The sequence below is a fragment of the Vulpes vulpes genome, chromosome X (assembly GCF_048418805.1).
Source record: "Vulpes vulpes isolate BD-2025 chromosome X, VulVul3, whole genome shotgun sequence".
NCBI classification, from domain to species: domain Eukaryota; kingdom Metazoa; phylum Chordata; class Mammalia; order Carnivora; family Canidae; genus Vulpes; species Vulpes vulpes.
In genome coordinates, this window is record NC_132796.1 from 14,857,082 (window position 1) to 14,874,436 (window position 17,355).

Sequence of the window (17,355 nt, forward strand, 5' to 3'; positions counted from 1 at the left end):
GCTTCTTTCCTTAAACCTTGTGAACTGATCTTTGCTAGTTTCAAATCTTTTTTCTGCAGCTTCCTCACCTCTTTCAATCTTCATAGAATTGAAGGGAGTTAGGACTTTGCTCTGGATTAGGCTTTGGTTTAAGAGAATATTATGGCTGCTTTAAGCTTCTATCCAGAACACACAGACTTTCTCCATATCAGCAGTAAGGCTGTCTTATTTTCTTTTTTTAAGGTTTTTATTTATTTATTCATGAGAAACACACACACACACACACACACACACACACACACACAGAGGCAGAGACACAGGCAGAGGGAGAAGCAGGCCCCATGTAGGGAGCCCGATGTGGGACTCGATCCCGGGACTCCAGAGCCGAAGGCAGGTGCTAAACCGCTGAGCTACCCAGGAATCACAGCTGTTTCATTTTGTTATCATTTGAGTTTATTGGAATCGCACTTTTAATTATTTCCTTCAAAAAAATTTTTTTGCATTCACAACTTGACTAACTTTTTGATACAAGAGGCTTAGTTTTCAGTCTCTCTTGGCTTCAACATGCCTTCCTCACTAAGCTTAGTCATTTCTAGTTTTTTATTTAAAGTGAGGAGCACCTGGCTGCCTCAGTCAGAAGAGCATGCTACTCTTGATCTCGAGGTTGTGAGTTTGAGCTGCACATTGAGTGTACATTACTAAAAAAATAAATAAATAAACTTAAAAAAATATAAAGGGAGAGACCTGTGACTCCTCCTCTCACTTGAACACTTAGAAGCCATTGCAGGGTTATTAATTGGTCTAATTTCTATATTGCTGTGTCTCAGAGAATAGGAAAGCTCAAGGAGAGGGAGAGAGGTGAGGGGATGGCTGGTCAATAGAGCAGTCAGAACAGATATTTATCAATTAAGTTGGCTGTGTTGTATGGGCATAGTTTGTGGCACACCAAAACAATTACAATACTAACATTAAAGATTACTGATCATAGGTCACTATAACAAATAAGATAGGGCAGCCCTGGTGGCGCAGCAGTTTAGTGCTGCCTGCAGCCCAGGGTGTGATCCTGGAGATTCGAGATCGAGTCCCACGTCGGGCTCCCTGCATGGAGCCTGCTTCTCCCTCTGCCTCTCTCTTTCTCTCTCTCTCTCTCCCTCTCTCTCTCTCTTTCTGTCTCTCATGAATAGATAAATAAAATCTTTAAAAAAAACAAATAATATTGGAAAGGTTTGAGATATTGTATTACCAAAACATGATACAGAGACACAAAGTGAGCAAAATGCTATTTGAAAATTGGCACTGATAGACTTGCTAGATTCAGGGTTGTCACAAACTTTCAATATGTATAAATACCTGTGAAATACAATAAAACATTTACGCCTGCAGTTTTTCTCTATTCTTTGTTCTTTCTATCCCTCTTTCGGTTTACTCTTTTTTTCTTTCTAGTTTTAGAAGGCAGAGATTATATTATCGATTTGAGATAACATAGACATTTAGAGCCATAAATTTTCCTTTAAGCACTGCTTTAGTTGTCTCATATGTTTTGACATGTTGTGTTTTAATCTTCATTTATCTTAAAGTATTTTCTAACTTCTCTTGTGATTTCTTCTTTGCCCCATTCTTATTTAAGATTATGATGTTTAATTTCCTTGTATTTGGGATTTCCCCAAATTTCTTTCTGTTACTAATCTCTAATTTATTTCTTTTGTAGTCAGAAAAGATACTTTGTATGATTTTAATCATGTTAAATCTATTGAGACATATTGTGGCCTAGCATAGGGTCTATTGTGGAGAATATTCCATATGTGCTTTAGAAAAATGTATACTCTGCTGTTGTTGGAGGGAGTACTTTATTTATAGTGCTCTTCAAGTATTTTATATCCTTATGTATTTTCTGCCTCATTGTTTTATCCATTGTTGAAAGTAGAATATTGAAGTCCCCGACTATTATTGTTGTTAAAGTGTCTATTTCTCCCTTCCGTTCTTACCATTTTTGCTTCATATAGTTTTGGGCTCTATTGTTAGGTTTGTATATGTTTATAATTGTTTTATCTTCTTGTCTGATTCTTATCATTATAAAATATCCCTCTTTATCTTTAGTAACAAATTTTGTCTTCAAGTCTATTCTGCTATTAGTAGAGCCACTCTAACTCTCTTATGTTTGATGTTTGCATAGTACATCTTTTGCTGTTGTTGTTCTTTCAAGCTCTTTGTATCTTTGAAACTAAAGCATATCTCCTGCAGAAAACATATAGTTGGGTCTCTTTGTAAAAATCCAGTCTCACAGTCCCCACTTTTTTATTTTTAAAAATCTATTCACATATGCTGTTATTATTGATATGGTTGGATTTACCTCTGCCATTTTGCTATTTTGGGGGAGGGGGTATATGACTCATAGCTACTTTGTTCCTTTCTTCCTCCTTTATTTAGAATTTATTTTGGGGGAATCTGGGTGGCCCAGGTGGCTGGACATCTGCCTTGGGCTCAAGTCATGGTCCCAGGATCCTGGGATTGAGCCCTGCATACTGCTCGCTGCTCAGTGAGTAGCCTGCTTCTCCATCTCCCTTTGCCCCTCCCCCTGTGTGTGCTCTCTCACTCTCTCTCTCACATAAATAAAATCTTTTTTTTTTTTTTTTTTTTTTTAAAGAGGGACGCCTGGGTGGCTCAGCAGTTGAGCGTCTGCCTTCGGCTCAGGGCATGATCCTGGGATCTGGGATTGAGTCCCACATCGGGCTCCTTGCAGGAAGCCTGCTTCTCCCTCTGCCTGTGTCTCTGCCTCTCTCTCTCTGTGTCTCTCATGAATAAATAAATAAAGTCTTTAAAAAAATTATTTTTGTAATGGTCTAAGGTAGTTTAGCATCCAGACAGATAACTATTCTAGTACTATGTTTTAAAAAAAAAATTTCCCTTCTCTGTTGAATTGTAATACCTTCTTTGTCATATATATTTTTCCCATATATAGTTCCCTATGTTTATGTAATTTCTATTATGTTCTGCTCATGCATCTGTCTTCTCTTGTGTCAATACCTGCTGTTTGGTTTTAGCAACTTCACAGTAAATTTTAATGTGTGCTTATAGCAAGTCCTTCTTTGTTATTCTTGTTTTCAAAATTATCTCGGATATGCTCAGACATCAATTGCTCATATAAATCTTTGAAATCAAAAAGAGAACACCAGTGGTAATCCTTTTAAGATTTCACAATGCGTGTACACACATACATACATATATAAATATTGACCACCTAGTAACATGGTATGTGTGAAATTAGGCAATCCATTTGAAGTAGAAACTGGTACGTGGTAACATAGTACATTAAAACAAGACACAATGGGATGATTTATATGTCTTTCACCTAATAATTATTTTGTTAACATAGGGTGAATACTATTGAAAGTAGTGCCATCAGGATATTAAAAGAGAGAATGATTTCACGAAAAACTGATCTCATTCGTGCTTTCCAACTTCAAGACCGCAGTAAATCAGGTAATAAAATTATGTAATGCTTACCATTTCTTAACATACCAGCTTACATACATATCAGTTTTCATTTTTTTTTATTTTACTTTCTTAGGATTTCAGTTTTCTATTTTTACTAGCAAGGAAAGATAGAGATAAAAATAAAATATAATCCATTATGTGTTTGAAAAAAGCCATATTCCTCCTTTGCAGTAAGTTTCTTTCAACTTAAAACAACAACTCTTCTATCCTGGTAGTGTCTCAGACTAGATACTCTGTAAGACCCTCCTGTTAAGAAACAGCTAGGTTCTAGAGGACACAGATTTTTAATACAGCTACCAGCCTCACAGTAAGATAAATATCTAGGAAACATTTTCTTTCCTCATGAAAGGTTTTTTGAAACCACATGTGTGAACATGGAGCAGAAAGCAAGCACAAAATGGTAGACTATCTTGAGGGCAAATGCTAATTTTGGTGCAGCACTCAATCCTGAGACTAAACCATAGGATAATAGAGAGATGGATAAACTGAATCTGAGGCTTCTACACTAAGCCTGGACCCTCAAAGTGGCTAAAGTAGGCCTGTGTTTGTAGTGCCCCCTGACTCTTGGAAAGCAAATGAAAATCCATGTTCAAAGGATGCATCCCTAATTTTGGCCACTAGTATATCCAAAGACTGAGATCACCCATGAGCTTAAAACCAAAGATCATGAAATAAACAAGGAGACTAGCTACCATGAGCAAGAGTCAACAGAAACAACAAACTACAGATTTAGTTTCCTAAAGACATCAGATATTAGAAATATTAAATACAAATAAAAACTAAGAAATATTTAAAGAAACAAAAGATGGAATTGCAGACATGAATTTGAAAATGATTTGAAAAAGAACCAAATAGATATAAAAATATACTTGTTTAAAAAAACCATAATGAATGGGTTAAACAGAAGATTAGATACTGCTTATGAAAGAATTAGAAAGATTAAGAGTTATGGACAGTGAAATAAAGTCTAATATACATCTACTCAGGGTCCCAGGAAGAGAGAATATAAGAGAGGATATATTTGACATGATAATGGCTGAGACTTTCCAGACTGATGAGCAACTCAAATTCACAGGTAGAGAGGTACAGTGTTTCTCAAACAGGATAAAAAAAATTAAACCCACACACATACACACTTGTGGAGAAACTACAGAGCACAAACAGCAAATAAAAATATCTTAAAAGCAGAGAGAAATACACACTACTACAAAGACAAAACAATTAGACTGTTATCAGACTTCTCAATAGTTGCAATAGAAGCCAGTAGACAATGGACTCATATGTACAAAATATGGAAAATAACATTTAGAAAAATATAGAACATGAAAACACTAACAAAACCAAAGTTGGAACAACTCTATTAATATTAGACAAAGTAGACTTCAAGGAAATATATATTACTAGAAATAAAAAGGGACACTTTATAATGATAAAATGTTCAGTTTTCCAATTGAATCCATTCTAAATGTGCATGTACCTATTCATATGGCCTCAAAAATATGTAAAACAAAAATGGACAGAACAAATAGAAGTAGAAAAATCTACCATCATAGTGGGAGATTTTAATACCTCCTTTAACTAAATGAATTAACTGACAAAAAGATTAGCAGATTTTTCCTAAAAAATATATATATAGAACCTTGCACCCAACGTTGCAGAATACACATTTTTGTCAAGCACAAATGGAATACTTACAAAAGTTGACTATAAACTGGAACAGAAAGCAAATCTCAACAAATTTTGTATTGGAAACATACAGAATACATTTTCTGTTAGAGTGAATTGACAGAAGGTAGCCAGAAAGTTCCCTGGGGCTTGGAAATGACCAATACGCTTCTAAATAACCCTTAGATTGAAGGAGAAATAACAGTGGAAATTAGAATTCTGCAACTGAATGATAATGAAAATGCAACATATCAAAACTTGTAACATGCAAGTTAGAGAAGCACTGAACATGCATATATTTTAAATTTTAAAAGATGAAACTATAATCAACAAAGTAAAAAAATAAAGGGTTTTTTAAAGAAACTGGTAAAGTTTTATAAAAACTGGTAAGGAGACAGAGAAAGAAAACTAATGCCAGAATTGAAAGGGGAAATGTTACTACAGACTTTACAGATATTAAAAAGCTCATAAGATGTATTATAGAAACTCTTATGCTAATAATTGACACTTTAGATTAAATGACAAATTCCTAAAATATGTACACACACACATGCACAATAAAACCGACACGAAAAGAAAATATGAACAATCCTATAGCTGTTGAAGAAAATGGATCTGAAATTTTGAAAATTTCCACAAAGAAAACTTAGTTCAGATAGCTCCATTAGCCACTACAATGTGCATTTAAGAATAAAATCAGTATTACAAAACTCTTCAGAGAATGGAAATAGAAAGAACATTTCCAAGATTATTTTAGGAGGTCAGCATAACCTTGGTACCAAAATCTAGCAAGAACATTATGGAAAAGAAAAGTTTAAGGCTAATCTCACACATAAATTTAGATGAAAAAGCTCCTAAATGAAATATTAGCAAAAGGTTAACATTTCACAACCAAGTTTGGTTTATTCTAGAAATGTTAGGAATTCTAGGCTGTTTTGACATTCAGAAACCAATCAGTGTAATTCACTGCTTTGACAAAATTAAAGAAGTCATGATTCTCTCAAAATAAGAAAAATTTTTTGGATTTATTTTACCTTGGTTTCATGGTTTTAGAAAATACTTAGAAAACTAAAAATAGAAGCAAATTTCCTTAATTTCATAAAGGAAATCTTACCAAAGCCTATAGAAAATAGCACACTTGATGGAGTAATGAACCTTTTCTTTGGGATGCCTGGGTGACTCAGTGTTTGAGGTCTGCCTTCAGCCCCAGGGCGTGATCCTGGAGTCCCAGAATCGAGTCCCACATCAGGGTCCCTGCATGGAGCCCACCTCTCTCTCTGCCTATGTCTCTGCCTCTCTGTCTGTCTCTCATGAATAAATAAATATAATCTTTTTTTTAAAAGAAACCTTTTCTTCTAAGATTGGGAATGAGAGAAAGATGCTGAATAATTCCTATCCCCCAGTGTGTCTACATCCTAATCCCTAGAATCTGCAAATGTTACCTCATATGGCTAAAGGAATTTTGCAGATGTGATTAAAATAATGATTTTGACCTAGGGAGACTATCCTGCATTATCTAGGTGGAATTGATATAATCACAATGGTCCTTATAAGAGGGATGTAGGAGGAGTCGGAGTCAGAAGAGAAGGTGATATGATGATGGAAGCAAATATAGAAATTATACACCCTGAAAACGGAGGAAGGTACCCCAAGCCAAAGAATATAGACAGCCTTTAGAAGCTGAAAAGGGGAAGAAATTGGATCCTCCTATTAGTTTCCCAAAGGAACCTGCCCTGCTGACAATTTGACTTAGCCCAGCAAAAACAGATTTTGGACTTCTAATCTCCAGAACTGTAATAAATTTGTGTTATTTTTAAGCCAAGGGTAATTTGTTACAGCAGCAATAGGAAACTAATACAGGTGTCTACTCTCAAGATTGTTCAACACTGTACTAGGGATGCTAGCTATTGCAATAAGGCAAGTTAAATAAGATGATAAGAATTAGAAAGAAATAAATAAAATATTACTATGTGTAGACAACATAATTGAGTATATAGAAAACCAAAATAAAGATACAAAAAAATATTAGAATTAATAAGTGAATTTAACAAGTTGTAGAATGAAATGGATTGCATTTCTATATATTAGTGAATCTGTTAGAGTCTATTTGGGAGACAGAAACCACAGCAATAATTTGAATTGGGAAATTTATCTTTTTTTTAAGATTTTATTTATTTATTCATGAGAGACACAGAGAGAGAGAGGCAGAGACACAAGCAGAGGGAGAAATTTAACATAAAGAATTATTAACTAGTAAAATGTGATTAAATTACTAAAATGGCTAAAAGAGAACTCTAAAGAAACTGTAGGGAACAGCTACTATCTCTAAGGCTGAGAGAGTATATGCAAAGAAGGAAAAAACTTGAAAGAATCCCTTACTCCCACCAAGGCTAAGATTCAGACCTCACTGGAGAGAGAGTGACAGTGGGCCACTAGATGGGGTGAAAGTTCACTAAGATGCTCATGTCAAAGCTAGTCTATAGCTGGTAGGCCAGGACTGAAGAGGATGGAGCTACCCACTGGGATGCCAGCAAAATCCATTCTGGGCAGTGTACCACTGTGTCTCCCACACATTCCTGGCAAGGAAGCCATTTACTGTGGTGTCAGTGAAGTCGACTAGAGAGTGGGTGCCAATGCATTTCCCACACACCTCTGGCAACCATGCTGTGCTGTAAAAGCAAGAAGGAAAGCATACCAGCAGTATTTCTTCTGCCAAGTGTTGGAGCATTCTTCCTGTACCCTCTACTGACATTATACCAGCTGCCAAAAATGAAATATTTACAGGGTTCAGTTCCAGTATCACAAAATAGGGCAAAGAAGGGTAGATTTGGAACTGAGTAGGAGTAACTGATAATTGGGATAGCTAGGAATTAACTTTTAGATAATGAAAATCTTAAAAGATATCATTCACAGCAGATAATCAAGTGCTGAGGAAGGAACCTAATGATTGATGTATGAGATTTCTAAAATATTATTAAGAGAAATTAAAAAGGACTCAAATAAATGGGTAGATATTACGGTGTTCAAGGGCTAAAGTTGTCAGGATATAAATTCTCTTCAAATTGAGCTATAGGTTCATTGCACCAAAATGTCATGTACAGAAATGTTCTTAGCAACACTGTTTGTAATAGCCCCAGACTGGGGATAACCTAATGTCCATCAACAGTAGAATGGATATATAAATTGAGTGTATTCACACCATGGAATACTATACACCAATGACAATGAAGATGTTAAAACTGAATGGAACAACATGGCTGACTCTCATGAACTTAGTGTTGAGCAAAAGAAGCCAGTCTCCCTCCAAAATATATACTTGGTGATTCTACTTACACATAGATCAAAACAGACAAAAGGTAAATTATCATGTTAGAAATCAAGGTAGCAGCTCTCCTCAGGAAAGTGGGAGGTGGTATGAATATTGGCAATATTCTATTTCTTTTTTTTTTAACTTTGAGTTTTTATTTAAATTCCAGTTAATATACAGTGTAATATTAGTTTCAGATGTACAATATAGTGTTTCAACACTTCCACACATCACCTGGTGCTCATCGTGACAAGTCCACTCCTTAATCCCCATCACCTGTTTAACCCTATCCTCCCACCCTTCTCCTCTGGTAACCATCAGTGTGTTCTCTAGAGTTAAGAATCTGTTTCTTGGCTATGTTTCTTGGTTTGCCCCTTTGCTCGTTTGTTTTGTTTCTTAAATTTCGCATGAGTGAAATCATATGGTATTTGGCAGTGTTCTAGTTCTTGCCCTTGCTGGTGGCTACATAGAACTCCCTTTGTGATAATTCACTGAGCTCTGTATTTTTTTTTTTGAGCTCTGTATTTGTTTTGTGAACTTCTCTGTATGTATTAAACCTTAATTTTAAAAGAAGAATTATGGCTAAGAGACACATGAAAAGATGCTCAACACCACTCATCATCAGGGAAATGCAAATCAAAACCACAATGATCTATCACCTCATACCTGTCAAGATGGCTAAAGTCAACAGCACAAGAAACAATAGGTGTTGGCAAGGATGTGGAGAAAAAGGAACCCTTGTGCACCATTCGTGGGAATGCAAACTGGTGCAGCCACTGTGGAAAACAGTAGGGAGGTTCCTCAAAAAGTTAAACATATAAATATCTTATAATCCAGCAATCACACTACTGGGTACCTACCCAAGGAATACAAGAACACTAATTCAAAGGGATACATGCACCCCTACTTTATAGCAGCATTATTTACAATGGCCAAGATGCAGAAGCAACACAAGTGTCCACCGACTAGTGAATGGATAAAGAATAGTGGTATATATATACAATGTACTATTACCCACCCATAAGAAAGAATGAAATCTGGGGCACCTGCATGGCTCAGTGGTTGAGCTTCAGCCTTTGGCTCAGGTCATGATCTTGGGGCCCTGGGATGGAGTCCTACATGGGGCTCCCTGCAGGGAGCCTGCTTCTCCCTCTGCCTGTGTCTCTGCCTCTCTCTCTCTCTCTGTGTCTCTCATGAATAAATAAATAAAATCTTTAAAAGAAAAAAAAAGAATGAAATCTTGCCATTTGCAGTGACATGGATGAACTAGAGAGTACTATGCTAAGTGAGATAAGTCAGTCAGAGAAAGACAAATATCATATGATTTCACTCCTATGTGAAATTTAAGAAACAAGCAAAGGGAAAAAATGGGAGAGAGAAAGACAAATCAAGAAAGAGGCTCTTAACTCTAGAGAACAAACTGAAGATTACTGGGGGGTGGGGGGCGATGGGTGAAGCCTGTGATGGTAACTAAGCAGCGCACCGGTCATGATGAGCACCAGATGATGTATGGAAGTGTGGAATTACTAAATTATACACCAGAGCTGTGGTGCCTGGTGGGACAAATCACAAACGGAAACAAGATGCACCCAGGCCTCAAAATCCCAGGCTGCTCACTGGCTCTGCCAAGTAGGTTGCATTTCTTTATCAAATTATTAACCAATGATATGGGCTTTGTTGTTATTAGGAAAACTTCCTATGGGCCAGTGGGCTTTTTCCATGGAGAACATTTTGGGACTGAACTTACCATGGAGATCCCTGAGTCCACATCTGGTAACCACAGACAAAAATGGAAATATCAACTACATGTCCAGCTTCGAGGATATCCACATTCAGAAACCTGTGAAAGAGGCAAGTGAAACGTAGCCCCAGCTAAAATCTGGCTGGAGTGATGGGGCACCTGGGTGGCTCAGTTGGTTAAGCATTGGACTCTTGGTTTCAGCTCAGGTCATGATCTCGTGGATGGTGGGATCAAGCCCCACACTGAGCTCCTCACTCAGTAAGGACTCTGAAATTCTCTCTCTCCCTCTGCTGCTCCCCAGCCCTCATCCAGTTGTGTATGTGTTCTCTCTCTTAAAAAACAAACAAAACAAAACAAAAGTGGCTGGAGCAAAACACCCTTAAGAAGATCTATTAGAAGAGCTTAGTCCTTTGAAAAGTTGAGAAGTGGGAATCAACTAATGGATGGGTGGAACAGTTTTGGGAAAGGCCTGAGGGGGCTGTCCCAGGTACATTGTGATCCACTCAGGGAAATTGTGCCTTCTAAGGATAGGCAAAATGGAAAAAGGAGGAAAAGCTGCAAGTAAATCCATGTCAAATATATGATTCTTATCTGACATGCTGTCCAACAGAAGGGAAGATATGACTTCCATTCTTTTATACTACTCTCCCCTTAACATACTCAACAGAGTCCCTATTAAACTGTAAGAGTATAGACTTGCTGACATGACATTTTATGCCTTAAAGATTTATAGAATTTAGACTGTCCTTTTAAAATGGTAATACCCCAGGGAGAGTTACCAGCTACCCCCCCCCCCCATACTTATTAGTTAACAACCCTTTGGCAATTAGTTCTAACATAGGGCTGGAAGGGAGCTGATGGGAACCAAGAGTGGGGTGATTGTTTGCAGGGGAGATGAGAAGGTAAGAGAAGAAAAGGAAAGTTCAGTGGGAGAGTAAAATATCCACACGAAAGAGGCTTTTGGCTTCACTTAAAAGGCAGTTTACCATGGTTACCAAATTCATAGGCCTTGGCTTCAGGCAGCTGACAGTCAGATCCCATTTACTAGTTATGTGAACCTTGGGAGACTTACTTTACCTCTCTGTTTTCTAATCTGTAGAATGGCCATAATAATAGTTCTGTTCTTTGAGGCTCTGGTTGAGGACTGAATAGAATGACCCATTGAAAACTCAGCACAGAGCCCACACTCAGGTGTTCTCAGTAAATGTTGGCTATTCTTGTTCGCCCCCTTCTGATGGGCTTGGGCCCTGTTCCCTGTCGAACGCAGTTTGCACTTGCTTTCTAAATCACCAATGTTGAATTGGTAATAATGTTTTGCATCTGTTACATTTACTAAAATTGACCTGTGTTATTAATTCTCTCTTTAACACTGAGAACATCTTTATTTTAGGCTCAATCGACTCTAATTGAAACTCTGTACAGATACCGATCTGACCTGCAAATCATCTTTAACGTCATTGACTCTGATCACTCAGGTAAATACGCTTTGATTAGTAGAAGTAGAAAACAAAGGCTAATCTGTTTCTCGGAAAGCAGAACTGTTTTTATCTGTTGCATTCTTCGTCCAAACTTGATTTAACTCAGTGGGAGGAATAAACTCATGTTTAATATTATTATTATTTTACTTTGTCCACAAAATGTATTCAAGACCTTCTGGGTCCTATAGGCCTCTGTATCTATGAGACAAGAACAGGACCTTTTATAAGTCACCAGTACAGATGAAAAGATCATTTCCTGGCCATTTAAACATAGTGATTACTCCTGGCAATAAAAAATCATTCTTGGACTTCTGATTCTGTTTTTGGGACTCAGGGTCGTGAAAACTCATTTTTGCTTGGCTTTGAGGCACAATTACTTATTTTCAAACTCTAAAAAAAAAAAAATTGGATAATCCCTAACTGCAGAGATCATTGAACACCAAAAAGTCAATAATTAAAATATGAAAGTAAACCATTGCCTATAAAACTTGACAGAGCCATTGTTTGCAATCCTCTTATTGAGGGCGAGGGTATCTTCTCCCTCTGCTTTGATGTCCCTTCCCTAGATTTTAGATCTTATAATTTCTATCCCACCAGAGTCCCACAGACCACAGTCTACCCCCATCCCTTCGGTGTATACTCATTCCAGTTTGGAATAATCTCAGGATCACTTGGTAGTTGAAAGTGACATATTTTTTTTTTATACTGACAGTCTGACTTTTCTATTTCCTTTGGTGTCTTGATGGTGGGGCATGTGAGTGAGCTTTTCATTGGGACTATTCAATCACTACAGCTTCCCCACCCCTCCATTAGGTGGGTCTTAAAACTACACCACTCACAGCCTTCTTCTATATTCACTTAGGCCTGATTTCCATGGAAGAATTTCGTGCCATGTGGAAACTCTTCAATAGTCACTACAGCATTCATATTGATGACTTTCAAATTGATGACCTCGCCGAAAGAATGGACTTAAACAAAGATGGAAGCATTGACTTTAATGAGTTTCTAAAGGCTTTCTATGTAGTACATAAATTGGATAATGTGAACAAATCAGATAGCAAACTTGCTTAACAAGAATTAGTTTTCCCTCCTTGTAAACTGTTGGGCCCAAATCACTGATGCCATCTTTTCCACAACCCTTGTAATTCATAATCAGTAGTAAAGTAGATCCCCATTCATGCCACGAGCAGATGTATATAGCATGGGTCTTCGAAGTCCCTAGGAAGCTGTAATTGATAAGACTAGCTTAAATGCCAGCTGATAGGATTTGGCTCCAGTGTTAGGACTCACACATTGCCGGGTAGAAACTGGTTTGAGCCTACTGTTGGCCTCTTGAACAAGGAGACCAGAGCAATTTGGAAATGTGTTGAGAGGAACCCACAGAGCAGCAGTGAAAAGTGCAACATGTGTGAGTGACTCAGGGATGGGAGGAGGAATACCAAACTATTAATGGAATAAAATATTTCCATCTTTAAACGGAATCTTCTTTGGAGACCGCAAACCGGTGATTCTCAATCGTGGGGGAACCTCCCTTGAGGGTTGGGGGCCATATCAGATCCTTGGGGGATCTGCTGTGGGAGTGTATTGTTTGATAAAACCTATTTTTTTCTTGTCTGTTGGAGATACAAAGTGAATACAATTCAGATTAAGCCCTACAGTTAATACGGTTTGACACTTTCATTGGTGAAATGGGGCCTTGGTAATGCATACATTGTGCGATTTATTCTGCTATTCTGATTGCATATCAAACATAATAGATTTCTCTTTAAAGGCAAGTATGTGTTTCATTTTTTTCCTAATTTTGAGAACCTCAAAATCTATCAATATGCCAGGTTAGATATCCTACAACTCTGCCTGGAACACACACCAGGAATAATGGATAAAATATAACAAATATCTTTTTTAAATACACATCTGAGCTGGCAAGAAAGTAAAAGAAACCCCTAGGGGTCGAGGAAAAAAGAGCATAATGAAAACCGTAGCAATACTAATGATGGACAGGATAGACTTTGAGGCAAAAAATGTTAGGGATAAAAGGGGGTCATTACTGAATGTTAAGAGGAATGATTCACCAGGAAGATAGAAGAATTATAAATGTATATGCATCTAATAACAGAGCTTTAAAACTTATAATGCAAAAATTGACACAACTACTAGGAGAAATTGATACAGGGAGATTTTTAATGTACCTGTGTCAGGAATTGACTGTATATAATAAAATAGTGTATAGACTTTTGGACAACCAAATTAATCCACCTAATTGTGTGTGTGTGTGTGTGTGTGTGTGTACTCTGGAATCACACATTTAGAGAATACACATTGTTTTCAAGCACACACGGAACATTTATAAAAATTGATCATGTATTAGACCTCAAAACATATCTCAAATACCAAGCAACCAAAGATACTACATTCTGTGGTCATAATGCAATTGAACTAGAAACAACATAAAAAGATAACCATATTAATGAGTGAAAAGGTCTATAACTGTAGCTCTACAGAAATTGCTGAAAATAGTTGACAAGAATACCGTGAGCTACCATTTTTAAAAATAGGTGAATTGACTGTTTCCTAGAGAAAAATGTAATTTACTAAAGCTAACATGAGAACAAGAGGAGGGTCTGAAGAGACATAGCCGTTAAAGACTGTGATGGCTTTGCAATGTGACAATTTGGCTAGGCTGAACTGCATTTCTCAGAATTCCCATTCTTGTATGTTTCTGGTTAAGGTAGGTGGCCAGGGAGATCCTTGAGTGATTGGGAAGACAAAGGCAAGTAGCGGCTAGAGTGTAGCTTGCACACACTGTTGCTGAACTGCTGAGTCACTTTGTTGGCCTGAAGTGGCCTGCAATTGCTCTAAGTTCCCCCTGGATCCTCTGTCAGCTTCTTTGATTCCTGAGCCAGGTATGTGTTAGCTCCTTGATGAAGGGCCCTGGCTTCTGCAGGATGACCCCATCACCAATGTCAGAGACGGTTAAGAATGGACTCAGTCTTCAGTCGGTTCCCATGGGGTGCCACCTTGTGCTTGTAGGTCTGAACCAGCTTTGCATCTTCCCCTCCTCCTGACTACCTGCCCAGTGGACTTCAATCTCCAACACCAGGTAGGGCATCCACAGAGCCTGCTCAACCAGCCCCCATGTTTATATAAGCCCCTTCTACTGGTGTGTGTGTGTGTGTGTGTGTGTGTGTGTGTGTGTGTGTGTGTATCTCCCCGATTTACACAGAAATTCATACTGAGAGTGGTTCCCAAAAGAACAGAATCTTGATGAGTGCTCTGAATGTGGACAACCTGATGTATGCAGAGCTTCTGCCCCATTATCTCATGTAAAAATCCACCGATAATCTTAGGATAGTGGTTTTAAGAAATGTCCAATCACTGGCCATCGAGGATGAATCTTTATTTTTTTGCTTCCTGAATATTATTTGGTTATTTATTCTTGGGGATCTTTTTAAAAGATTTTATTTATTTATTTATTTCTAAGAGACACAGAGAGAGAGGGAGGCAGAGACACAGGCAGAAGGAGAAGCAGGCTCCATGCAGGGAGCCTGATGCGGGACTCGATCCTGGGACTCCAGGATCATGCCCTGGGCCCAAGGTAGGCGCCAAACCACTGAGCCACCCAGGGATCCCCTATTTTTAAGTTTTTATGTTAATTCCAGTTAGTTAACATATAGTGTTATCTTAGTTTCAGGTGGACAGTATAGTAATGCAGGTTTTAAGTTTCATTCTGACACATATTTTTAGGCAAAAGTCTTTTTTTTTTTTTTGGTTTAGTTTTTGTTTCCTAATTATAAACTTAACTGCAATCCAGCTAGACTTGAAAGGGAATAAGGAAAATATGGAACCCATAGAGCTTCAGCGGGCGCACAAAGATTATAGGATATTTTTAGCAGATAGGGGTGAAGGGGTGCCCTCTTGAGCTACAGAAGGAAGGGTCTGGTAGTTAAGATACACAAGTCAAATTTATTAGATCTGTCCATGCTGACCTTGCTGGTTTGCCGGTCTTGCCATTCCTGGACCCAAAGTGTTCCATGGCTTCCACAATATTCCTGCCCTCTCTCACCTTGCCAAAGACCACATGCTTGCCATCCAACCACTCAGGCTTGGCAGTGCAGATGAAAAACTAGGAATTGTTTGTGTTGGGTCCAGCATTTGCCATGGACAAGATGCCAGAACCTGTGTGCTTCAGGATGAAATTCTCATCAAATTTCTCCCCATAGATGGACTGGCTACCAGTGCCATTGTGACATGTGAAGTCACCACCCTGGCATAGAAATTTCAGAACAATCCTGTGGAAGCAGGAACCTTTATAACCAAATCCTTCCTCCCCAGTGCTCAGAGTACATAAGTTCTCTACTGTCATTGGAACTTTGTCTGCAAACAGTTCATAGGAGACGCGGGCCAAGCACAGTCTACAGTGATATCAAAGAATTCAGAGGGGTTGACGCTGGCTGGGTGGGGCGCAAGGCTCCGGGGCCGCATCTGCAAGGCCCAAGCATGAGTTTTAAATTCAACTTAACCAGTGTGCCAGTCTTTTCCATTATAATTTGTGCTTTTTGCATTTTGTCCAAAAACAAATACTCTCTCCAATCCTGGCAATACAAAGATACAGTCACTGCTTATTATTTGCAGATTCTGTATTTGCAAAGTCACCTACTCACTGAAATTTGTAACCCAAAATCAATATTTATGGTGCCCCTGTGCAAGGTAGTGAAATTTTGAGTCAAACATGTACCAGCTGAGGTCAAACAAGGTGCTGCCCTGCCTTGCTGTTTAGCTCTCATACCGTAAACAAGCATCCTTCTCACCATGTTATTTGGTGCCCCATTTTTTTGGTATTTTTGTGCTTTGTGTTGGTGATTTCACTGGTTAAACTGATCCTCAAATGTAGTGTTGATGTGCTTTCTAGTGTTGTTCCTAAGTGCCAGAAGGCCCTGAGGTGGGACAGGAAATTGGGATGAGGGACAATGGGGGATGTGGGGAGGTGGGGGGGGGAGGCAATGGGGGAAGTGGGGAGGTGGGGGGGGGGCTTTGGGAGGAAACAGGTGTGTTAGCTAAGCCTCCTTCCGGTGTGAGGTAGACCTCTGCTGGCCCGAGTTCCCTGTGAATCAGCTACATGGATGAAGTGAGGTGTCTTCCATAAAACCAGGTCTGTTACTGATCAATTGATGAAAATCTTGTGACCAGAGGCTGCAGGGCCCAAGCCCTGTGCTCCCTGGAAGCCGTGCTTCAGCATTCACAAAACCAGTGGTCACCGTCCTAACCTAGAACACAAGTGCTACAAATAATGAGAATCAACCAAATGCTCCAAAAGTTTTAAAAAAAAAAAAGTGCTTTTCAAGAGCTTGTAACTCCTGCATCCACCGTAAATGATTTTGGGGTGTGATATGGAGGCACCAGGTGTTGAATAGTTCATTCCCACTAATTTGAAATGCCACCTCTGTCCTATGTAAGCTCTGCTTCTAAGCTACGTCTCCTTGCTCTGTCCCCTCACAAATGAGCTCATGTACTTAAACACTACAGCTTAGTCTTCCTGTGAGCCCCACGCCCATCTTTAGTCTTCCAATTTTCATTGTTCCTTGAATCCTCTGTGTACATTTTAGGATTTCTATGAAATCTCCTGTTGGATTTTGCTGGGAACGGCCTTAAGCTTATAGATGAACCTGGAGAGAATTGACATCTTTGCTATA

General features: G+C 38.5%; 1 protein-coding gene across 6 annotated transcripts in view; it reads left to right on the top strand.

The window, feature by feature from the left end:
* The window catches only part of PPEF1 (protein phosphatase with EF-hand domain 1), a 110,919-nt gene extending 97,479 nt beyond the window's left edge, over positions 1–13,440 (top strand). For 5 of the 6 annotated variants that reach the window (XM_072744951.1, XM_025997493.2, XM_072744949.1 and 2 more), the window contains 4 exons: positions 3,353–3,459; positions 10,134–10,297; positions 11,578–11,662; positions 12,528–13,440. In XM_072744951.1, the coding sequence (XP_072601052.1) occupies positions 3,353–3,459; positions 10,134–10,297; positions 11,578–11,662; positions 12,528–12,736 (565 nt within the window). In that variant the 3' untranslated portion in view covers positions 12,737–13,440. The remainder of the gene's footprint in view (positions 1–3,352; positions 3,460–10,133; positions 10,298–11,577; positions 11,663–12,527) is intronic. The other variant, XM_072744950.1, reaches the window with a different exon arrangement.
* Positions 13,441–17,355: the final 3,915 nt, after the last annotated feature.